This window comes from Stegostoma tigrinum, chromosome 38 (genome assembly GCF_030684315.1).
Source record: "Stegostoma tigrinum isolate sSteTig4 chromosome 38, sSteTig4.hap1, whole genome shotgun sequence".
In the NCBI taxonomy this organism is placed as follows: domain Eukaryota; kingdom Metazoa; phylum Chordata; class Chondrichthyes; order Orectolobiformes; family Stegostomatidae; genus Stegostoma; species Stegostoma tigrinum.
Window position 1 is genome coordinate 19880692 of NC_081391.1, and position 24751 is coordinate 19905442.

The 24751-nt window shown below is 44.0% G+C and overlaps 1 protein-coding gene across 1 annotated transcript; it reads left to right on the top strand.

Moving 5' to 3' along the window:
• The first annotated feature begins 3616 nt into the window (after positions 1-3616).
• Positions 3617-24639, top strand: ube2m (ubiquitin conjugating enzyme E2 M). The gene is made up of 6 exons (XM_048521653.2): positions 3617-3858; positions 12616-12710; positions 16259-16297; positions 17361-17464; positions 20717-20780; positions 23844-24639. The coding sequence occupies exons 1-6, from the start codon at positions 3750-3752 to the stop codon at positions 23982-23984; spliced, it is 552 nt and encodes a 183-aa protein (XP_048377610.1). The 5' UTR covers positions 3617-3749; the 3' UTR covers positions 23985-24639.
• Positions 24640-24751: the final 112 nt, after the last annotated feature.

A 24751-nucleotide genomic window follows, 5' to 3' on the forward strand; every position in this document is an offset into this window, starting at 1 on the left:
ATGTACTCATCTAAATGTCTTTTAAACATTGTAACTATATCCACATCCACCATTTCCTAGAATCATCAAGTCATACAGCATTGAAACAGACCCTCCGGCCCAACCAGTCCAGGCCGAACATATCCCGAACTAAACTAGCCCCACCTGCCTGTTCCTGGCTCATATCCCTAAAAACCTTTCCTATTCATGTATCCATCCAAATGTCTTTTAAACATTGTAATTGTACCATGCATCCACACTTCCTCAGGAAGTTTATTCCACACGCAAACCACACAGCACGTAAAACGTTCGCCTCATGTCTTTTTGAAATCTCTCTCCTCTCACTTTAAAAATGTGCCCCTTAGTCTTGAAATTCCCAATCCTAGGGAAAAGACAACTCCATCAACTCTATCTATACCTCTCATTATTTTATAAACTTCTATAAGTTCACCTCTCAACACCCTACGTTCCAGTGAAAAATGTCTAAGCCTATCCAGCATTTCTTGTAAACAGCTTGATAATATCGTTCCTATAACTGGGCAACCCGAACTGGACACTGTATTTCAGAAGAGGCCTCACCAAAGTCCTGTACAATCCGAGCATAACGTCCTAACTCCTATGCTGAAATGACTGAGCAATGAAGACTAGCATGCCAAGTGCCTTTTTAACCATCCTCTCTATATGTGACACAAACGTTAAAGAATTATGTACCTGCACTCTAGGCCTGTCTGTTCTACAACACTACCCAAGGCCCTACCTGTGTTTGTTGTACCAAAATGCAATACCTTACATTTATCCAGATTGAACTCCATCTGCCATTTCTCAACCCATTAACCCACTTGAACAAGATCCATTTGTAATCTTAGAAAACATTCTTCACTGTCTACGATGCCACCAATGTTGGCGTCATCTGTAAACTTACTAACCATGCCTTCCATATTCTCATTCAAATCATTTATATAAATGACAAACAAAAGAGAACCCAGAACTGATCCCTGTGGAACAGTGCTGGTCAAAGACCTCCAGTCTGAAAAACAACCCTCCCACCATCACCCTCAGTCTCTTGCTGTTCAGCCAATTTTGTATCCAATTGGCAAGATCACCCTGAATCCCATGTGATCGTGCTTGACCACTTAGTATGCCATGTGGAACCTTGTTAAAGGTGTTACTTAAGCCCAAGTAAACAATGTGTACTGCTCTTCTCTCATCAATCTTCTTAGTTATTTCATCCAAAAAACTCAATAAAGTTTGTGACACATGATTTTCCTTGCACAAAACCATGCTATTACTATTCATTCCTTGCCTCTCCAAATGCACATAAATCCATATAACTCAGTTAGCTCAGTTGGCTGAACAGCTGTTTAATAATGTAGATTGATACCAACTGTGTGGTTTCAGTTCACATATGGACTGAAGCTACCATGAAGCGTCCTCCCTTGCCTGGGGCATGGTGATCCTTAGTTTAAAATATCACCAATCTTGTCTCTCTCGAATGAAAGAGTGGGACTGTGGTGACAACTTTTCCACCCACTCAACCCGAACCCCACCCCACGTCTGTTATCAGCATAAATACCTCTACCCACCTGTGGCTTTCTCTGCTGAAGAAGGATCACTGGACTGAAAATATAACTCTGCTTCACTCTCCACAGATGTTGCCAGACCTGCTGAGTTTCTCTAGCAATTCTGGTTTTGTTTCAGATTTCTAGTATCCACAGGTCTTTGTTAAATATAGGCCAGGACTGGTGATGTCTCCCTTGCTCTCCTTTGAGATAAGGGAAATGGAAGCTTTGACATTTATCTGAGAGGGCAAGAGATGGCATCTGCAACCTTCATTGTTAATGTGGGTATTTATGCTTAAGTCTCTGGAGTGGAACGCACATTTCTTTGACTCAGGGATGAGTATGCTCCCAGCATGGTACATCTGCTATAGAATAAGGAAAAGAAAATGTCTACACACACAAACATAAATGTGAATTGCTTTGTCACGCGACTGACCTAACTGACAGATAATCCCATTATCACGTTGTTTGTGCCTGCTGTGTTTCCCACATGGCAACAAGTGTCTATGCTTTAAAAAGAACTTTAAATCGCCTATATAACAAAGCGTGAAGCTGGATGAACGCAGCAGGCCAAGCAGCATCTCAGGAGCACAAAAGCTGATGCTTTGGGCCTAGACCCTTCATCAGGGCTCTGATGAAGGGTCTAGGCCTGAAACGTCACTTTTGGACCCCTGAGATGCTGCTTGGCCTGCTGTGTTCATCCAGCTTCACACTTTGTTACCTTGGATTCTCCAGCATCTGCAGTTCCCATTATCACTTTAAATCGCCTGTGATGTGTCTGGAGCCTCGTGAGCCATTCAAGCCCCTTAAGTGTGTCACTCACTGTCTCTTGTGTCACCATCCACAGAATGTGTCGCTTATTGCGAAATGTGTCTCTCATTTCCCACCTCTGTGCGTAACCCATCTTGTAAGCGTTATAAGTTCTGAGAAAGGATCACCGGACCCGAAATGTTAACTTTGTTTTCTCCGTCACAGATGCTGCCAGACTCGCTGAGCTTTTCCAGCAGCTTTGTTTTTGTTCCTGATTTACTTTCGGTTTTTATTTTGCAAGTGTTTCACCCATTGCCCCCCATCATGTGATGCCCATCTCCCCTTGTATGGCACCCATTTTCCCCCCATCGTGTGACACCCATCTCCCCTTGTGTTATAGCCATCTCTCCTTCTCCTGCACTGCTCAAGGTGCAGTTGTGTAAGAACCGAAAGAACTGTGGATGCTGTAAATCAGGAACAAAAACAGAAATTGCTGGAAAAGCTCTGCAGGCCTGGCACCATCTGTGAAGGAAGAGACAGAGTTAATGTTTTGGGTCCGGTGACCCTTCCTCGTGCGAACTGTTCATCCACTTCACCAACCACTTCCATCCCAACCTAAAGTACTTAGGTTTTTGTGCAATGATAATGGGAACTGCAGATGCTGGAGAATCCAAGATAACAAAAGTGAGGAGCTGGATGAACACAGCAGGCCAAGCAGCATCTCAGGAGCACAAAAGCTGACGTTTCGGGCCTAGACCTATCTAGGTTTTTGTGCAGTGGTGTTGCCGTGTGAAATGAGCAGGAACTTGAGCATTCAACACAGTGCGCCAAACTGCAGGAGATCCGCCTCTCCCATTCAGCCCCGCCCCATTCACTCGACCACGCCCATGTCACTCACCTGGCCACGCCCCCTCAAATCAGTCCCGCCCATTTGCAACCTGCCGCGCCCCCTTTTCGGCCCCTAGACTTTGAATAGTCTCCTCCCCCATCATTCAGCTCCGCCCCTCCTGCACCGGCGCCCTCACCTCTAAATTCCGCCTTGTCACTTAGCCACGCCCACCTATTGTGACCCGCTTCACGTTTTCTCGCTCCGCCCCCCCAATGTATCCATACTCACACAACTGACCCCGCCCATATCCTTCAGATCAGCCCTCTCCCATGTAGCCCCGCCCCATTCTTTAGTTCCGCCCAGTCACATGTAGCCGCGCCCACGCCGGTAACAGCGCCCGCGTCCTCTAGACCCGCCCCCAACGCTATTAGGCCCCGCCCCAACGCCTTAGCCGCACCCATTCCCTTGGCTCCGCCCAAGCCCGCTAACCATCCACGGGCTGACCCCGCCCCCTTGCCCTCTGACCCGTTCCGCTCCCACGCTGCCCCGCGCTCTGCTCCCTGCCCGAGCGGCGGCTCCGTGTCTCCCTCCGACCCTCAGCCTGAGTCCCGAGGCCCCGCCGCCGCCGCATCATGATCAAGCTCTTCTCGCTCAAGCAGCAGAAGAAGGAAGAGGACGCCGCCGGAGCCGCCAAGACCGGCACCAAGAAGGCGTCGGCCGCGCAGCTCCGCATTCAGAAAGGTAACGGGAGGCCGGGGGCTCGGCGAAGCCAGGGCCCAGGGGAGGGTGAAGGGATCGGCGGGCCAGGCCTCTCTGAGGCACCGGGGCAAGGGGTACTGTTGTCGGCGGGGGTTGGAGACCGGCCTCTGACCCACAAGGAAGGCCTGGAAGCAGCTAGGCCTTAAATGGAGCCTGGGATCCGATTCGACCGGCTTGCTTCATGTGGAGAGGGCTCTGCTCCGAGGTCAGGACTGCGAGAGACCCCAGGATTGCCGGCGGGCAGAGACAGAGGAGAGGATCTGGGTGCTGGGCTCCTCAGAACGCCCTTCCCCAGGGTTGGGTGCAGTTGCCCCCACCCCTTTCCTCCCCTCATTATGGCCTGACTGTGGGGTGAGGAGAGGGTGTCAGGGATTTCCCCCAGGTTCAGTGGGCTCCTGATGAAAGCACTGATCTGCCAGGGTGAGGCAGCTACAGCCAACTGCTTCCTAACTGCCTGGTAACTGGTACCAGTTCTGGTCTTTGACCACCGTGTTGCCGTCTCTTGAGGGGAACCGCAGTTGCAATCTGTCACCTCAGCCCATCCGTCACCCCCTCCCTTCGACACTGATATAATCCCTACCCTCTCAATGCCTCCACTCTTGTAATCTGCCACCGACACCAATTCCAGGGTTACCATTCCTTGGACTCCTGAACCGGTTGTCCCAGCACCCAAGAAGTTTGAAATTTGCCAACAAAATATCAGGTTTCTTCTCCAAAGCGTTAAGACAAAGAAGGATATGTAGTCCCATACTTGCAATGCTAGTTTGAAATTGGGGCTAGATGGAGTTTTATTAAAATCACAAAACATCAGTTGCAGAAGGTGGTTTTCACACATTGGCAAGTTGATGACTATGCTTGAATGGGATGGCCTGTGGGGGCAAGGAAGAAGTTGGAGGTTCTCCAAACATAGTTGTTAGAGTGTGCTGCGCTGCACTCTGGGGAATATTTTATGTTATCATTTAAGAGGAAGCTGGGGAAGCCTTTGAAAGGCTGCAATATAAAATATTTCAAGGGAAAGTAACTACATAGCTCCTGTTGAAGTGCTCTTATTGACTCGAAGGCAAAGTGCTGTAATTTCTAGATTTTATTTGGCCTGTACACTTGGAATGTACTGCTGCTGACATCCATCCACATTGGAAATCTCCTCACATAACCAGTCATCCATTTCTAATCTTTGACAAAAGGTGGCGGCAGTAGCTGGTACTCCAGCTAGCCATTCATCATGCCCACTCATGGACAGGCATTGGATTTCTGAATGCTGTTTCACTTTCTTTCCTAAGCCTTTATCCAGCTGATCAGTCATTGGTTTTGACCCAAGGTTGACAGGGATAGGTTGGGGGATGTGTCTGGGTCAGATGCAGTTCGGACGGTTGATATGGACTCGTTGGTCCAAACGGCCTGATTCCACAGTGTGGGGATTCTATGAAAATGTGAATGCCATCCCCAAAATAACTGCTGCTCTGCAGAATTCTGTCATTACCTGAGCCCCACGTATTTTTGGATTGTGTAAGGGGACACATGTTGGGAAATGCTTTATCCAGTGTCAACGATTTACAGATCACTGGACCATGGAATGCTCTGACCCAGACGGCAGTGGAGGCCAACTCTCTGGACAGTTTCAAGAAAGAGATAGATAGAGCTCTTAAAGGTAGTGGAATCAAGGGTTATGGAGATAAGATAGGAACAGGATACTGATTGTGGGTGATTGGCCATGAATGGTCGTGCTGGCTCGAAGGACCAAAGGGCCTACTCCAGCACCTGTTGTCTATCATGATAGGGGCAGGAGGAACGGACCATTACTCACAAGAGGACCTAAGGTAGGGAAATCCTGAGGTTGTATTGATCAGATAAGGAGAAAGAAAGGGGAACTGACCAAATACAAAGAGAGTACAGGTGCTCTTTCTACATAAATATGTTTTTAGAATATTTGTCAGTTCTCCAAAATGTTTTGAAAGATTTATATTGGAAAATGAGCACTGTTCAGTCAATTTCAAGGTTACTTTATTTTCTAAATATCTAATAATTTGAGTGCCACAAGTTAGAAAGCACTATATGTGAGGGGTGTTCTTTATGGTGTTGGCCTCTTATTTAAGGGAAGAAGTAAATATGTTGGAGACAGTTAAGGTGAGGTTTAGCAGACTGATACCTGATGAGCGGGTTATCTGTAGGTTGGACAGACAGGGCCTGTTTTCACTAGTTTAGAAGGGGTGACTTGATTGAAATGTGTAAGGTTCTGAATGGTCTTGATAAGATGGACTTGGAAAAGCTGTTTCCTCTTGTGGGTGAAGCCAGAGCTTGGGGACCCTGTTGCACAAAGATGAGGGATTTATTGTTTTCTGAGAGTTGTGTAACTTTGCCTCAGCGGACAATGTAGTTTGGATCACTGAATATTTTTAAGGCAGAGGTAGATAAATTCTTGATAGCTTTTGATTCAAATGACCATGAGGAGCAGATGAGAATGTGGAATTCAAAAAGCAAACAAATCAGCCATAATGTTATTGATTGGTAGAGCGAGGTCAAGGGGCTGAATGGCCATTTCTGCTCCAATTTTGTATGTCCGTATGGAGGATCTTTTCGTCTTTAAAAAAAGCGTTCTGATTGCTTTTAGGTACTAGCAGCTGATTATTGTTGAGGACCCTATTGTGTCAATCGTCCTTGCACTTCCTCTCTCTCGACTAATGTGAATTCTGTTCCCAGCAGCTGGTCAGCTCTTCCCCATCTGCCTGTCTGCCTGAGGTTATCACCCCTTCAAAGAGCAGATGTGTGCTTATTTCTCCTCCCATCCAACAGCAGTTGTGAGTTCCAGTCTTGTGCTGAGACCAGCTGGCAGCAAAGTTCCTAACCAGTGCGTGCCCTAACTCCATTGTCCATCTGTGAGGTATGACCAGCTCCCTAGACCCAGAGGGGTGTTCACCATAATCGTATTACGTTAAGGTACCTTGAACAGTTTGTGGCTGCCTGGGTTTGTCATCGCTTGATCAAGGTGTGAATGTCCAGCTCTGTTCCTGCAACGGTCGCTGACTAATTTAGTGGACTGGAACCGATACATTATTCCTGTGGAACACTTGCTATGTCTCCTGAGACTGAGCACTCTCCCAGCGGTAACAGATTTGTCATAACCCGCTTCAGCAGTTTCAAGCTGCCGAAAGTCTCCTCTGGATACACATCTTGAAATCAAATCTAGTTTCCTCAGTGGCCCATTTGGATAGTGTAAAATTCAGAAGAGTCACTGCAAACATTTGATATTTAGTTCACGATACGATGGAACAAAAGCTGATCCTTGCTGGAGAAATTCAGTAAGTCTGGCAGTATCTCTGAAGAAGTCATACTGAGCTCAACAAGTTAACTTCGTTTCTCTCCACAGAAGTTGCCAGACCTACTGAGTTTGTCCAACAATTTCAGTTCCATAGTTCCTGCATCCGCAATATTAATTTGTTTTCCTAACATTATGATGGTTTGGGTTGTTCGGCAAAATGGAGCCACTTATTGGCTCTCTGCTGGTCCATCTTCTTGAAGAAAGTTAGTAAACAAAGAACTGATTTAAAATTCTCAAACTGGCACTGTGACTCTCGATCTTGTCTTTCCTGGCTGCAGGCCTCTGCATTAATAGTATTGTGACATAATCCATTCTTAAATTAATGGCGTAGTGTTACGTAGGCCGGAGGTTGGCACTGTGCCCTGTGCATTATTGTATGCAAGTCAAATACTTGTTAAGTCAGGGTTTTGGTGAGGAGACCTCCAGCCAGCATTGGATAAAGGAACAGGTGCAGGCCATTTGGCCCCTTGAGCCCCTGTTTTTCCATTCATCTGGGTGATAGCTGATCTTCTACCTCATTGCAATTTTCCTGTGCTATCCTCACACCCCTTAATGTCTTTAAAATCTGGAAATCTATTCATGCCTCTCTCGAAGACACTGAGTGACTGGGATTCCTCAGAGGGGCTTTTAGTTTTTATTCTGCAATTCATTCTGCTGTGGAATTGGCTTATCGTCTGACTTGCAGTTTCACCCTGAAATTATAATTAGAGAGTTGGTTCAGGAGTATTGGAAGAGTGTAGTGTGAATTTTTGTTTAAAAACTATCTGGATCAATGGGCAATAAAGAAACTGGGAACAACTCATATAGATCTTCAACTCTGGTTGCTAGGCAGGCATATGAGGGAGACAGGAATTGAGGTTAAATTTGGATGAGGAAGTATGGGATGGTGGATCATAACACTGACATGAATTGGTTATGTTGCGGATCCTGTGTATTCAGATAACATTTTGGACATGAGATCCTGAGTTTGGCTTGCTGCAAGTCACCATTATACTCACTTTGAGAAGGAGCTCAGTCATTAGTGTTGCCTTGTGTGAGAATGTCGCGTAAGGTCTGGAAGGATAACTTACTTTGTTGCATTCCATTTTCTTTACGCTCACATTTCTTTAAATATTTCTTTTCCAGATATCTATCCATTTTCCCTCTGAGATTTATTTGGGGATTTTCTGTCCTTCACCATTTCTGCTGGAGCATTTCACATCTGAACAGAGCCCTCTCTACATAAAAGCCTATTTCCTAACCACTTCCTTGTGGGAGCAGATTTAAATTATCAAATCACCAAACTTGTAAAGGCACTTTCCTGACCAAGTTTATTGCAAGAATTGACTGATCATTAGGTCATACTACCATCACGCATAAACCGAAGGAACAGACATTAAAATGTTTGTGGAAGGCTTTTGAAATACATATTCCCCTCTTGCTGTCTGCAACCGTTCCCTGTCTGCTCTGTGTTGTTGTTGAATGGGTGAACTTTTCACACCAGGTTTGATTAACTGCCTTCGCCTCTGGAGCATTTTTCTGTGATGTTTTTGAGCATCTGCCATCCAACATTTTTGAGAAAAGGTGTAACTTCAATGCAGTGGGGTGCTTTTAGCTCTAATCAAACAGTAAATGACTCCAGTGCGGCGATCAGGCGAGTGCAAAATTTCAGACAGTGATCTGATTAAATAATGGTGTTTCAGTGAAGAATGTTAACTAGAATGTTTTGAGATCTCCTAGTGCCTCTTAAATACTGCTGTAGGATCAAAAAGCATTTTGTGTCAATCACAGTAACAAGTAGATGGTCTCTGTTTAACACCTGGGACTGAAAAATCTTCTCTCTGCCGGTTTCTCACCAGTCTGGTGACATAATACAGGTTTTACTGGCTCAGTTCTGTACTGGAGCAACATCTTAGTCTATATATAATCATATCCTCGAGTGCTGATAAATGACACAATCTCTGACAGTGAGGTGCAAGAGGCCAGAATCCGAGGTATGCAGAGATCCCAGAGGATTGTAGGGTTCAGCATTAGAGTTTGTTTTGAAGTCTTGAGCTGTTGCCAAACCCACATGTCCTATTATAGGAAGGATATTATTAAACTGGAGAGGATTGAGACAAGATTTAACAGCATGCTGCTGAGAATGGAGGTTTGACGTATAAATAAAGGCTGGAAAGACGAGGACATTTTTCACTGGAGCGTAGGAGATTGAGGGGTGACCTTACTGAGTTGTTAAATCATGAAATGCACGGTTAAATTGAATGACAAATGTCTTCTCCATAGGATGGGTGAGTTCAAAGCTCATGGGCATATTTTTAAAGTTTTTAAAGTTTTAAAGAGGACATATGGGGCAACTACTTTGATGCAGAGAGTGGTTTGTGTGTGGAATGAACTGCCAGAGGAAGTGACAGATTCAGGTACAGTTACAACGTTTAAAAGACACTTAGTTAACCACATGAATAGGAAAAGTTTGGAGGGATATGGTCCAGAAGCAGGCAGCTGGGACTAGTTTAGTTTGGGAACATGGTTGTTTATCATGGACTGGTTCGACTGAACTGTCCATTTCCATGCTGTATGAGTCTAAGTGATGGATGAACATGATTTGGAGGAGGTGAGTTCGATTCTGGAGATAACAGTGCGGTCAAAGGTTTCAGTGCCTAGAGTGGAGACTCCCCTCATACTGTGTACTTTATTGTACTCACTTGGGTTCTGGACAGACCTGTTGCCTTGCTGAGGAATCAGGGATGGACCAGAGTGTTGCAATTTTAGTTTCAAAAGTTAGTGACGAAGTTGAATAGACCTGTACATAGAAAGTTCAGCCAACTTGAGGCCTGGTGAGCACTGTAAAGACAATGTATTCAAGTCAATCCGGAAAATATAAGAAAGTTTGTTTAATAGAACATTGGTTTTTTAAAAAAGTTTTTATTGAAGTTTTGGAATTGTGCATTGGACTTATGAAAGAGAACAGGATTTTCAAATGAAAACCAGTGGAAACATGGATCTTCTCCTGTAGTTATCTTCTAACCAACTTGTTCAGAGATTCCATTATACACCTCAACAGCAGGGTGGGACTTGAGCCCAGGGCTCCTTGCTCAGAGATAGGGACACTATCACTGGGTCACAAGAGCATGAGAAATACAAGATTGTGTTCAATTCAAATTTCACCATATTCTATTGCCATGACACATGTCACGGAACATTGGCCCGGGGGTCTGGATTGCCACTATGCCACTGTCTACCCAATGGATCTTCCATCGTACACTTTATGTGGTTGCAGTGTTGACCTTGATGTGTGTGCCACTTGACTTTTTGTTCCTACCAGTGGTATGATTTCTGCCATAACGTTGCCTTGGCTAGTGGCAGTGTTGTGGTTTCATTAATGAGCTAATAGGCCAGGTTCTGTCAATTCAAATCACACTTTAGCAAGTTGTGGGTTTGAACTTTACTTTTGAAACAAAGGAAAGAAATCAATTTAAAGAACAGGCCTGTGAAAGGGACAAAGTTTTCTTATTTGCAGCTGGGCAGCTAGCTCTGGAGCATCAGAGGGCAATCAAAAGCTAACCAGGTCACTGTGGGGCTGTGGTCACAAATGGAGCCAAACCAGATAAACACGGCAAGAGTTCCTCCCCTAAAGGACAGTTAGTGAACCGATTTCTTTTTAAATGAGTTGTCAGACTGTTTATAGTTACTTGTATCGACCTGTTCTTTTTAAATCGATTTCTTTGTTTTCGAAGTTAAATTGCAAGTCAATTTATTTGAGACGTTGTACCCCAACTGTGATGTATAGCGAAGTAGAAGAAGGCTTTCTAAGGTAACAAACGGATCTTGCTCAATTTGGTCAATGGGCTGAAAAATGGCAGACGGGGTTCAATCTGGATAAATGCGAGGTTTTGCATTTTGGTACAATAAACAAGGGTAGGGCTTATACAATTAATGGTAGGGCCTTGGGTAGTGTTGTAGAACAGAGGGATCTACGGGGTCAGGTATATAATTCTTCTTCTGGAATACTGTGTCCAGTTCAGATTGCCTAGTTATAGGAAGGATATTATTAAGCTGCAGAGGGTTGAGAAGAGACTTACCAGGATGTTGCTGTGTATGGAAGGTTTGAGTTAAAAAGAAATGCTGGAGCATAAGAGGTTGAGAGGTGACCTTATAGAAGTTTGTAAAATAATGAGACATATAGATAGGATTAATGGTAGATGTCCTTTCCCCTAGGATTGGGAATTTCAAGACTAGGGGACACGTTTGTAAGGTGAGGAGTGGGAGATTTTAAAAAAAAAAGACATGAGGGACAAATGTTTTACACAGAGAGTGGTTCACAAGTGGAGTGAACTTCTTGAGGAATTGGTGTTTGCAGTTACAATATTTGAAAGCCATTCGGATGGATAGGAAAGGTTTATAGGGAAATGGGCCAGGAACAGGCAGGTGGGACTATTTCAGTTTGGGATAATGTTTGGCATAGACTGTTTGGACCAAACGTGTCTGTTTCTGTGCTGTATGACCCTATGAGGGGAACTTTGCAAATGATTGATTGGGAAATTTCTGTGTTGCTGTTCGATTTCTTGAGTCAGAATCTGCTACTTTCCGTGCCTTAGAAAATGCAAATTTACTTTGGCAGTGGTGGGGGGAGTGGTTGCTCAAAATTTGAAAGGAAAACAGAAATTGCTGGAAGTACTCTGCAGGCCAGCCGATGTCTGTGGAAATGGTGGTTATTTCCACCATATTCTGTTCCTAGATTCCACTGCCTGATCTGTGCTTTTTCTCCCTCTATCCCCTATCCGTAAGGCACACAAGAGTGAGATGGAATACTGTTGCTTGCCTGGATGGGTGCAGCTCGAACAACACCATCCAGGATAAAGCAGCCTGCATGATTGGCACCAAGTCCACCACCTTCAAGGATCGCTCCCTTCACCACTGACACGCTGGAAGCTGCATGTACTGTTTGCAAGCTATAATACGGTAGTGCATCAGGCCCCCCTCAATAGCACCTTCCAAACCTGCCACCCCTACTATCTCCTGAGATGCTGCTTGGCCTGCTGTGTTCATCCAGCTCCACACTTTGTTATCTTGGATTCTCCAGCATCTGCAGTTCCCATTATCTCTCACCCCTACTATCTTGAAGGCTAAGAGCAGCAGATTCCACTGCCTGCCAGTTCCCTTTCAGACCACTCACCATCCAGACTTGGTACTATATGCCCTTTCCTTGGCTAAGGTAGGTCAGAATCCCGGACGTCCTCACCTAACAGCATGGGCAGTGTTCCTACATCCCAGAGACTGCAGCGGGTCAGGAAGGCAGCTCACCATCACCTTGTCAGCCTCAATTAGCGATAGGGAACAAATACTGGCCTAGTCAATGAGGCTTTGTGTCTAATGAAAAAAATTAATATATCTGTTGATACTCTGGTTGTTCACTGGATTCTCCCTTCTGATTTTTTTTTATCCAGATATAAATGAGTTGAATTTACCTAAAACCTGTGAGATAGTTTTCCCAGATCCTGATGACCTCCTCAACTTCAAACTCATCATCTGTCCAGATGAAGTAAGTGATGAGCAGAAGTTTATTATCAACCTGACTGAGAGTTTTGAATGTCTTTGTTTTAAAAAGTGCGCGATGTTTTCAATGAACTATTGGTGTTTGATGGTAGAAACCAAGGTTCTTGGTTCTTGAACCAGACTGATCAATAAGAGGACTGGGGAAGACCAGATTTGCCAAGCACTGTAGACTCAAACATGCCCATTCTGGTGTATCACAACATTAGTTCTCAGATCCCGGAATTTGCCAGCTCCCACTCCTAGTGTTCTGACAAAGGGTCACAGTTTCTCCCTCAGTAGGTGCTGCCAGATCTGTTATGTTTCTCCAGCACCGTCTTTGTCCCAATCCTGGTCCGACAATGAGCGGTTCAGGAAATTGGGGCTGATATTCTCTGAAATTTAGAAGAATGAGAAGTGACCTCATGTTCTGAAGTTGCATGGTAGGGTAGCTGCTGAGAGGGTGCCTACACTGGTTGGGAAGTCTAAAACCACAGGGCACAGTCCCAGTATAAAGGGCCGTGTTGAGGGGAATCTGTTCACTGATTCAGTTCACTCAGGGGACAGTGGATGTTCTGTTGAAAAAATGTATTTAAAGTGGGAATTGGATTAGGGAAGCAGGCAGGAAAGTGGAGTTGATGCTCAGGATCAGTCATAGAGTCACTGAGTTGTAGATCATGGAAACTGACCTTTCGGTCCAACGCGTCCATGCTGATCAGATATGCTAAACTGATTTAGCTTCATTTGCCAGCATTTGACCCATATCTCTGAACCCTTCCTATTCATAAACCCACCCTGACACCTTTTAAATGCTGTAATTGTACCAGCCTCTTCCACTTCCTCTAGCAGCTCATTCCGTACATACACCACCCTCGGTGTGAAAAAGCTGCCCATTAGATCCCTTTTAAATCCTTCCCCTCTCACCTGGAACCTATGCCCCCTAATTTTGGACTCCCCTACCCTGGAAAAAAGGTCTTGACTATATACCCATCCATGCCCCTCATGATTTTATGAACCTCTCAGTCTCCCCTCAATCTCTGACACTCCAGGCATATAAAGTCCTAGCTTAGTCAGCCTCTCCAACTAGCTCACCCCCCGCCAGTCCTGGCAACATCTTTTCTGAACCCTTTCAAGTTTAACATCTTTCCTATAGTAGGGAGACCGGAATTTAAAGTTATTGAGTATGTTGAAGGCTGTTCTACACAGGTTAATGATCCATAAGGGGATTGTATCAGGCAGAAAAGTGGATCAGTCATGACCGTATTGAATGGTAGGGCAGGTTTGAATGGGCTGAGTGGTCTGCTTCCCCTGTTACTTGTGTTGAAATAAAGGCTAACAAAGAGCCACAGTTAGTGGGAAAGAAGGGGATTCAATCAAAGTTCCAGCTATTGATTCCTTCCCAGTTACCCCTCCTGCTGAGTGTGTGTAGACATAGGTACACAGGCTTTGAGTAGGCTAGTTACAATTCCCTCCACTGTTACATTGTGTTGAGAGTTCTGTTTTTTGGATGCGACACTAAAGGGGCCCACTGTAGTGTGGCCGTGGAAGAGCCTTAGGGATGGACAGGGCGACTGTTGGTGGAAGATTGTGTTTTTGACACCCAGGAACAGTAAAACCTCAAAGAAATTGAAGCAAAGAATGATGAAAAACCTACCTAGCTATCTTTGCAACTTACAGAATAGTGAGAGGGCAGGATGCAGTGGACGTGGAGAAAATATTTCTACCAGTATCAGAGAGACTAGGATCCAAGACACAGCCTCGGAGTGAAGGGGCAACATTTTGGAGCTGCGACGATCGGGAGTTTCTTCAGCCAGAGTGTAGTGACTCTGTGGAACTCATTGTCACAGATGATTACGGAGGCCAAGTCATTGAGTGTATTTAAGACAGAAATAGGTTTTTGATTAGTAAGGGGATCAAAGGTTTTGGTGAGAAGGCAGGAGAATGGAGTTGAGAAACATATCAGCCACGATTAAATGTGGAGCAGACTTAATGGGCCAAATGGGCTAATTCTGCCTCAATAACTTATGATCTAAGCGGGGGGAAAAGACCTGTAAATAAAATAGAAGTTTTAAAATATAATTTTGCATATTGGCTTTATATTTGACATGTGTATGCACATTTTTAAAAGCGAGGCGAGCATATTTGTTTAGAATTTATCCTTAGATAGTTAGTTTCAGCAGACACCATCTTGATGGAATGTATAGCCAGATGGAAAATGTCAGGAGGCAGGTTTCTATCGGGAGTGGGAAGTGAACAGGTTTATGGTGAGATTGTGGATGAGCTTCAGTATTTCTCATAGATTTCACTGTCTGGTTCCTAATAATTTTTCAAGAATAGTTCCATGTGAATTAGGCTTCCTGGGGAATTCACTTTGAGTTTTGAATTATGAAATGACAAATCTGGAAACAGCAACATGCTATGTACAGCAAGACTCTCCTGTCCCCAACACGTTTACCCATTCTTCTCGTTGTTACCTCCAGTACTTTCTGAATGAATCAGGAATTCAATCTCTGTTATTAACTGCGAGGGAGGTTTGGTTAATTGTGACTAGATCCAGTGGGAATAAAGGAGCAATTTGGTTTGTTGGAATTCCATATCTGGGAGAGTTTGCTGACTGCTAAGTGGGGAAGGATTTGGAGTCTGGGACGAGAAGACATATCCTAAGCCTTGGAGTCAGATCTTTCAGGTGAAATTATGAAACACAGCGACAAACATAAGATGACTAATGTTTGAGTCCCTTCTGCAAATGGGACCTGCTGCTGGGCCAGTTCATTTTAAACCCTGAATGTTATGGATTTTTGTTACACTGAAGATATATGCCAGAGGCTCAGATGGATAAGACAGAGAATAGCTGTGGCCTCAGTGGATGGTTGAATAGGTACAAGGGACCAAGTGGCCTCCTCTTCTTTAGTGCAATGTTGTCCAGCGATGGCGAGGTGGAATTGTTTTGGATTAGTGAGGTTCTGTTTGTCTAGGATCATCAGAAGGAGACCCTTTGGTCTGTTGAGTAATATCTACTCTTTCGAAGGGTTGTCTACTTCATTCTATTTCTCTGCCGTTTACCAGAGGACTACAGATCAACCCTTTGTATGTGTTTATTTAACTTTCTGTTGAAAGGCATCTTTGAATCTGCTTCCACCAGGCCGCAGACAATGCATTCTATATCAGAGCAACACACAGTCCCTCAGTTCCTCTCTTCTGCTCCCGCCACCCGCTCTCGCTGTCAGGCGTGCACTCTCCCGACCCTCTGATGCCCTCAGTGTGTGTTCAATTATTTTAAATCTCCGCACTCTGGTAGACTTGAAACAAACGAAGAAGGACTTTGATCCCATTTTATGGGAAGGTGTTTTGTTCCACTGGGATTCAACACAATCAGAACATGTGGAATTGTGTACATTGACAGTCTGTGATGGTTATGAGTGGGAAAAGATTTAATACTTGTCTTGTGTCTGAGTGGATTTGGTCCACAAGTCTGGGAGAACACTTACCAGAGGTCTTTATTAACTACAGTTGGCAAATATATCTTGTTTAAAAACTTCTTGTTCTTTTTGCTTCCAGGGGTTCTATAAAGGAGGGAAATTTGTGTTTAGCTTTAAGGTAAGTGGAGGGTATCTGTACTGTTGCACGAGAATTGCACATTTTGAACATCTAAACTGCATCCCTGAGTTTTAAAAGTACACCTTTAAGGCCGTTTGTGACAATGGATGAAGCTCGATTTCAGGAATTGCTCACTAAGTGTTCCTTTACCTTCAGTGGGATTTGCGTTGTGCATTTGTTGCCAATTTAGACAGAAGTCTGCATAAATTTGAGCAGGCCAGCCAAAACACATGCCAGCTGATAACCTCCTCCTGAACCCCTCAGGCAAGTTGCCGTGTAGATTTGTACATCACCAGAATAAAGAATCCTCAACATGCTTGGATGTGTTGGGTAAATGTTTAGACACTGCTGTTGCTTGCAGTTACTCCTGCCAGGAGACCTGTTATGGTGTGTCACTAGTGTCTCTCTTGCATTGACCTCGCGCATCTACTGGAGATTTTCCGTAACCGTTCTGTGACATAAATCATTCAGCTACACCTAAGGTGTAGTCAGATGCACTGTGATTACATGCACATAGATTGGTGAGACCACATCTCGAGTATTGTGTGCCTTTTCGTCTCCTGAATTAAGGTATTAAAATCTTTCACAGGACATTGGTAATGCTGGCTTGGCAGTTCAGAGCACATTTGCACATTTGATTTCTGGGACAATGTGGATTAAGTGTCTTTCCTCATGGAGGAGTCAAGAACTGGAGGGCACAGTTTCAAAATGAAAGGTGTCCAATTTAAATGAATCGTAGAAGTATTCTTATAAAAAGGAGTCCATTCTACCCATCAGGTCTCTGCTCGTTCTCTGTGGAGTAATGTAGTCAATCTCGTTCCCTCAGAAATGAGGAATTGCTTCACCAAGGGTGGAGAATTGTTCAAATTCTGTATCCCTGAGAACTCTGTAGCCTGGGTCATTGAATATATGCAAGGTTGAGTCTGACAGATCCTTGAACCTTTGGGCAGTTGAGGGTTATGGGGAACAGACAGGAAAGTGTGCGGAGCGGAGGTGAGTGGCAGAGCAGACGCAAGGGGCTAATACTGTTCCTCATTCCCATTGCGTGCGTCTGTTTTTGCAGGTTGGACAAGGTTATCCTCACGACCCTCCGAAGGTGAAATGTGAAACTATGGTGTATCACCCAAACATCGATCTAGAAGGAAATGTTTGCCTAAACATCCTCAGGTAGGTCACGGTTGGATTGGAAGGCCTGCAAAGCTACATGCACGCTTGGAATTGTTTCTCAGACTTCGATAAGCTGTTATTGTATGTTTGAATCATGAGTTTTTCTTAACTGTGGCTTATTATGCTTGTGTGGTTTATGGTTGTGGTGTGCTGAGGCAGTGCCATTAATACAACAAATTGAGGAGATTGATCAATGGTTTCTGGTTTGGGACCCAGATAATATCTACAAAATGGGTGGCTTCCTGAGTAGTTCTTGGGTGGGTTTCCTGACTGAGGTGGTGTCTGGAAACTAGTCATTATGACACAGATGGAGGCCATTCAGCCCATTGAGCCCATGCTGGCACTTTGAAGTTCAGTATACTGCAGCACATCCATTTAATTCCTCTTAAGTATCCATTCAATTTCTTTTTGAAATCATTGCCTTCCACCAGCATCAGTTCTAGATTATTATGATTTTCTTCACTGAAAGAAAGATCATAGCGAGTTTTGAGAAGATTTGTAGCTCAGGTTGAGGTTCTGGATGTGAGTTTGCTCGCTGAGCTGGAAGGTTAGTTTTCAGACGTTTCGTCACCATTCTAGGTAACATCATCAGTGAGCCTCCGACGAAGCGCTGGTGTTATGTCCCGCTTTCTATTTATATATATAATAAATAGAAAGCGGGACATAACACCAGCGCTTCGTCGGAGGCTCACTGATGATGTTACCTAGAATGGTGACGAAACGTCTGAAAACTAACCTTCCAGCTCAGCGAGCAAACTCACATCCAGAAAGATCATCTTCACATGTTCTCAGAACCTCTTGCTGCAAACCTTAAGCCTGTGTTTCTCCTCCTCCTACAATTAGCTAATAGGGATAGTTGTTCTTTGTCCACTGTATCAAGACCTGACGTAATCTTGTACAAGATAATAAAATGTAAGGCTGGATGAACACAGCAGGCCCAGCAGCATCTCAGGAGCACAAAAGCTGACGTTTCGGGCCTAGACCCGTAATCTTGTACAGTTTTGACTCCAGTCAATATCCTTTGTTGCAAGGAAAAGTTACTCGGCAGTTGCATTTTAGTCTGGCCGCTGGAATCACGTTGCTATTTGAATTAAAACCCAAAATGCAAATGGAAAGAAGCAATATCATTTTAAATGAAAAGAAACGTTGAGCAACTTCTGAAAGACAGACAGGAGAAATCAATGTATCTGAAATCTGTATCCATGATATTTAATCTAAAGACTTATTTTGTGGATGTGAATTTGGTCAGAGATACAGAGAAACATCAAATAATAAATTTTAGAATGTGGGCAGAATGACGGGTGACAAAACATGCTAGGTTGTACTCTCGACTCAGCTTTAAATGGGGTAGGAACTGAGAGATCTGGGACTGCATGTATATGGATCTTTTGGAAGTGGAATTGTTGGTGTTGAGAAAAGAAATTTGATACAATTAATGAAGGATGAACTGTTTCCACTGGCAAAACATTGGCAAAGGAGCCAGTGGTAAATTATTTTACACAGCGATTTGTGAACTGAATATGGAACATGACCAGACCATGAAATATGAATATGGAACATGACTGGGAGGGGCAATGTAGACAGATTTACGATGGATTCTTGAAGGGGTAAAATATATTGGGTTTTGGGGGAAAGAGGAGTGTTCCAGTACTGATTGGATAGCTTGATCACAGAACAGCCACAGATCTACTCGGCCGAGTGTCCACCTCTGATTTATTATCCAGTGGTTCTGTTCTGTATTGAAGCAGTGCCTAGGATGATCCAAAGATTGGACTTGCTCCTCCTTTAGTCGAGTGGAAACTGTTGGTTTTGTGGGATCAGTGCAGTATTAAATGCAGGAGTGATATTTCTGTTCTTTTTGAGAAGGCGTGTCCTGGATCGCAGGCTCTGGATTTGCTATTATTGCTTATGGCTTTGCCTCTGACTAGATCTAAGTAGTTCACAGACAGTCCAGAGCCTCTGAAACATTGTGAAGGGAGCAATGGGAAATTAGCATTTGATGCTGATTAGTACAGTGAATAAAAATCCATCATTAGGTGGGAGTCTGTTGGAGAAATACCTCCTTCCCCTTAATAGTGTTTGTGATTTTGTTTTCTCCCCTGGTTTTCTCATGCCTGAAACCAGTCAGTGAAGCACAATGATGTTAAAGGTGGGGTGATCATCCATTAACCCGTTGAAAGGCAGAGCAAGCAGGAGGGGGCAAATGGCCTCCTCTTGTTCGTGTTTCCAAAAGTCACTCAGTCGGAATCTGCTCAAACCATTTCATTTAGAAAAAGAATTGTTAGACATGACTCTTATCTTTCTTGGAGTATTTTAGGTATTCACCAGGCAATTTGAACTTTTTAAGCTGTACAGAATCCAACTCCAGAAACTCATTTAAAACAAAAGCTAAAAGCTGTGAATGCTGGAAGTACCAGCAGTTCAAGCAGCATCTGTTGAGGGAGAAGCCGGACCTGACATTTCAGAATGATAACCCGAATGACAACATGAGAAATTAAAATTTTGGGAAGAATATGAAGATTTTGGAGAGAGCGTTGAATGATTCACAACAACAGTTCCAAAGATGAGGAACTTCAATTATGAAGATAGACTGGAGAGTTTGGGGCAATTTTCAACTTTTCCATAAAGGTTTATGGGAAATCTGATAGAGATGTTCAAGATCATGTGTGGTCTGCACAGAGTAAGTAGGGAGGAACAATGTTCCTGTTGTTGGAGGGATCAATAAAGAGCGGGCATAGATTTAATGTAATTGGCACAGGAGGTAACAGAGGAACCATTTTCACACAGAGTGTGATCAGGATCTGGAATGTACTGTCTGAGAGTAAGGTGCAGGCAGTTTCAATTGAGTTATTATCTGAAAAGGCAGACTGAGCAGGGTTACACACAGCACAGGGAGTGGCATGAGGTGAATTGTTTCTTAAGAGGGCCAGAGCATACACCCCGGGCAGGATGGCTGCCTTCTGAGCTGGAACAGTTCTGTGATTCTGTTGTTGGCAAGCAGAGAGCTGAGGGTAGGAGGAGAAAAGAGGAAGGCCTCTGACTCTGGGCAGGATAGGAGTGATTAATTTGCAGAAGTGGTAATTGTGTGGGGCATGTAACTCTGTTCTGTGCACTCAAAGTGGAGGAAGGTGAGGTTTACTCACTCAACTACTGTTTATTGAGCAAGAAAGGATTATGTGTTGCTGCTATTCATAAGGTAATGATAATTGTACAAGATATTTGCTGAATTGTCTTTCTGTTTTCTTTGTACAGAGAGGACTGGAAACCTGTATTAACAATAAACTCTATAATTTATGGGCTGCAGTACCTTTTTTTGGTAAGTGGACAAACTGCTAGGAACTTATTTTGGAGTGGAGAAGCCACATTGGCTAATCATGGTTTTGCAAACTTAGGTGTGTCCAAGCAAAAGTTTGCGAGGGCGGCGAGGTGGCTCAGCGACAAACACTGCTACCTCACAGCACCAGAGACCTGGGTTCAATCCCACTCTCAGGTGACTGTGTGGAGTTTGCACATTCTCCCCCGTGTCTGTGTGGGTTTCCTTCAGGTGTTCCAGTTTCCTTCCACACTCTAAAGATATGCAGGCTAGCTGGGTTAGCCATGGGAAAAGCAGGGTTACAGGGATAGGTTGGGGATGGGTCTGTGTTGGATGCTGTTTGGAGGGGCAGTGTGGACTTGTTGGACTGAATGGCTGTTTCCGCTCTGTGGGGATTCTTTGATTCTATAAGTTGCAGCTGTGGTCGCTTTGAATGTTTATCATGGGGCCTCGTGGGTCATGTATCAATATTTTCTTAAACTAGGGGTCTCTGTTTAAAAGTAAAGGGTTTGTCAGTTTAAAAAGGTGTAATTCTTTTCTGTAGGAGTGTCATAGGGCTTTGGAATCCACTTCCTCAAAGGCAGTGGAGGCAGAGCCTTTGAATTTTTTTAAGGCAGAGGTAAATCCTTGGTATGCAAGGGCATGCAAGGTTATTTTGGGATAGTCAAGATTGTGGAATTTTTCTTTTAATTTCAGAAATGGACTTTATTCATATATCATCTACAAGTTGCTGGTCAAGTCAAAGTTTGCTGTATTTACATTCCTTTAAGGAAAACAAGGGAGTCTTGAATCTTAACAGACCCTTGCTATATTTTGAGACAGTAAGGACCGCAGATGCAGGAAGCTTGAGTCAATAAATGTGGAGCTGGAAAGGTACAGCCGGTCTGACAGCATCCAAGGAGCAGGAAAGTCAGCGTTTTTGGCTGGAACCCTTCTTAGGTCCTCATGCTCTCTGACCAGCTCCGCATTTATTAACCCTTGCTATACTTTGGCAGAAGGACCTTAGACAGTACTGTGGGGTTGACATTACAGTCAATCCACCATGATCTTATTGAATGATGGAACAGGCTTAAGGATCCTAACTTAAATGCTCCTAACTTAAATGTTCCCAATGACTGCATACCTGAACACCACCCTGTGCTATGACGTGGGATCTATTCACCAGATTGGGAATAGCGCTAAGCCCTCTCCAACCTCCTCGTCCAATATCAATAATGAAGACAGATCAGTAATAAGATATATAAGTACGCGTAGAATAAGTTGGCTGCTTTTCACAGATCTGATTCCCAGGGTTTGGGAACCTCAGGTTGAACGCTCGTTGCTGTGCACAAGTGGTTTGTCTTTCCTTGGCTGAATCTGTTAAAAGATTTGTTCTTGATACACCTACTGACTTTTCGCTGAATTAAAATTTTTAAAATTTTTGTATTAAATCCGATATCTGCCTCCCCAACTCCTTGTGTCATTCTGTGATGTGGTCATGCTTGCAGTGGCAGATGTCTGCCACTGGGTGGAGCTTCCTGTGGTCTAGAAGCACCTTTTAAAACAGGCAACATCAGCTAACAACGTGATAACCATTTGTATTAACCTACAGTTCTCAGTATAGTTTTTTCTCAGTGGTTTGTTAATTTCAGGCTATAGTAGCTTGTGGCTTAAAACACATTTATTTCTGTGATTCTATAATTGAGGGGCATCCTCAGCTCCTTTGGCAATGCTTCCCCTCTGAGTTGCAAGGCCCTGTTTTCAACTCCAACACTCGAGTTCAGAGACCCAGGCTGACGTTCGAGTTCCATACTGAGGGAGCAATGCACTGTCGGAGCCGTCGACTTCTAGATGACAGCTAAACTGAGTCCCCAGTGGCTGCTCAGATGGTTGTAAAAGATCCCAGCTGTCTATTTTGAAGAAGATAGGCTGAATGGCCTCTTGCATCATAACAATTCTGCAAAGAGCAGGGCATTTCTCCTCTTGTTGTCCTGGCCAGTAGTTATCCCTCGATTAACATGTTTAAAAACACATTACAATCTATGGAAGCTTCCTGTGAGCATTCTGGCTTCCACATTCCAATACCATCACAGTGACTACACTATAAAAGTACCTCATTGGCTCTAAAGTACTATGATAGAGCTGGCTGATCATGAAAGTTTGGTATGAATGTAACTTTTTCTCTGCACAGTAGATGTTCATGCTAACGTGCTTCAGTTTGATAATGTGCCTGTGCAGCACTTAGAGATGTCCTAGTGCATTAAAGAGAATATGTAAATAGAAATTGTTTGGGATCTTTACTGCTAGAGAGCTAAATAACACAAATAATTTCCAGGAGACAAGTAGAAAACTAATTAACATAAGTTTTTATTTTGAAAAAAAGGCCAAGATACACCTTTATGTTTGACATGGTCCTGAAAACAGAATCACACCCTTCCCCTAGTCAGTGCAGAGTCTTATTTATCAGATAAGAGGAAGAAAATTCCAACATTTTGGGCACATAGTCACATCACTTGGTAGGTTAATTGCATTCATCGCATGCTTTTGCGGTGAGGACTGTAAATGAAATGTTACTGGTATGATCGGTGAAGATTTTTATAGTGACTTTCACAACTCAAGGAATGAAGTTCGTTCAAAATGTAATCATTGTTACAGTGTAAGGAATGCAGCTGCTAATTTTCACACAGCAAGTTTCCCCACAGAGCAGTGTGATATGACTGGGTAATATTGTTTGGCAGTGCTGATTCTGCAGTAAATATTGGATCATTTCCTTCCTGTTTGAAGTAATCACCCCCCACCTCCCACTGGGGTAGGATTTTATAAACTTGAGCTGGCGGTAGCTCGGTTTTACACCCCTTCTGAAAGGCGACACTTCAACAGTGCGGCACCGAAGTGTCGACTTAAATTTCTATGTTCACGTCCTGAGTAGCTGCACTGTACAGACGGGAGGGAAGAGCATTAAACTAGAACTGATCCTGCAAAAGTGAGTTGTTGATTCTGCCCTGACTTGTCGTGCGCGAAGCCACCAGTAAATTTAAGCATGTGTCTCTTTTTGTCTGCTTTCTTCTCTCCCTGTCTGGCTCCCAGGAACCTAACCCTGAGGACCCCCTGAACAAGGAAGCAGCAGAAGTCCTTCAGAACAACAGACGTCTCTTTGAACAGAACGTGCAGCGGTCCATGCGGGGAGGTTACATTGGCTCCACTTACTTTGAGCGATGCCTTAAATAGGGACTCAGAGAGCACAAACTGAGGCCACACAGAGAGAGAGAGAGGAAAAAAAATCTGACATACTTCAATATATAAAAACTTTACAAAATACTCGACCGAAAGCAGGAGGGCCATAGAGAGAATGAAGGGGCGGTTTCCACTTACGCCTCTCAGCATATTGCCACAGGAAGGAAATCTCCGAATTGGAATTTTAAAAATAAAAAGAGGACTGCTTGATTGTCGTACTAGCTCTAGAGCATGCCAGGAAGTTTGAAATAGTTTTGGTTCTCTCCTTCCTCAGCCCCTCCCCCACCAGCCATCCCAACAACCCCTCTCTCCCCCCCCCCCCCCCGATTCAATTAAATTTATTGTAAGTGTATTTCACTTGAGGAGTGCTACCGTCTTTATGTTAATAAAATTTTTTTAAATGTCTGTGGAATATTTTTGCCCCACCCTGCTCCCTCATTCCCTTTCCCATCGCCCCCACCCCCCACCCAAGTCCCTTCGCCTTCGCTGTTGGTGAAAATGCACAGGATGTGCCAGAGGAGGAAGTTACCAATTGGATCTGGAGAGACAGAGAGAGACGTTACTGTAACGCTGCATCTAATCTGTTTTGAATGTTTTGCCTGTTCATTAAGTTGTATAGATTTTTTTTTAAATGAAAAGTTCCCTCCCATATTGTTTCTGTGGTAGGTTATTTCCTCAACTGTGTAATAGAATGTCAAACAATGCACTCCATACACGAACCGCTGGAGGTTACCTGCTCCTGCTCTTCACTTCTCGCTAGA

Coding starts and splice junctions, on each gene's coding strand:
- ube2m (XM_048521653.2), top strand. CDS start 3,750: ATGATCAAGCTCTTCTCGCTCAAGCAGCAGAAGAAGGAAGAGGACGCC. Junction 3,859..12,615: donor GCAGCTCCGCATTCAGAAAG/GTAACGGGAGGC, acceptor TTTTTTATCCAG/ATATAAATGAGTTGAATTTA. Junction 17,465..20,716: donor GTTTGCCTAAACATCCTCAG/GTAGGTCACGGT, acceptor TTCTTTGTACAG/AGAGGACTGGAAACCTGTAT.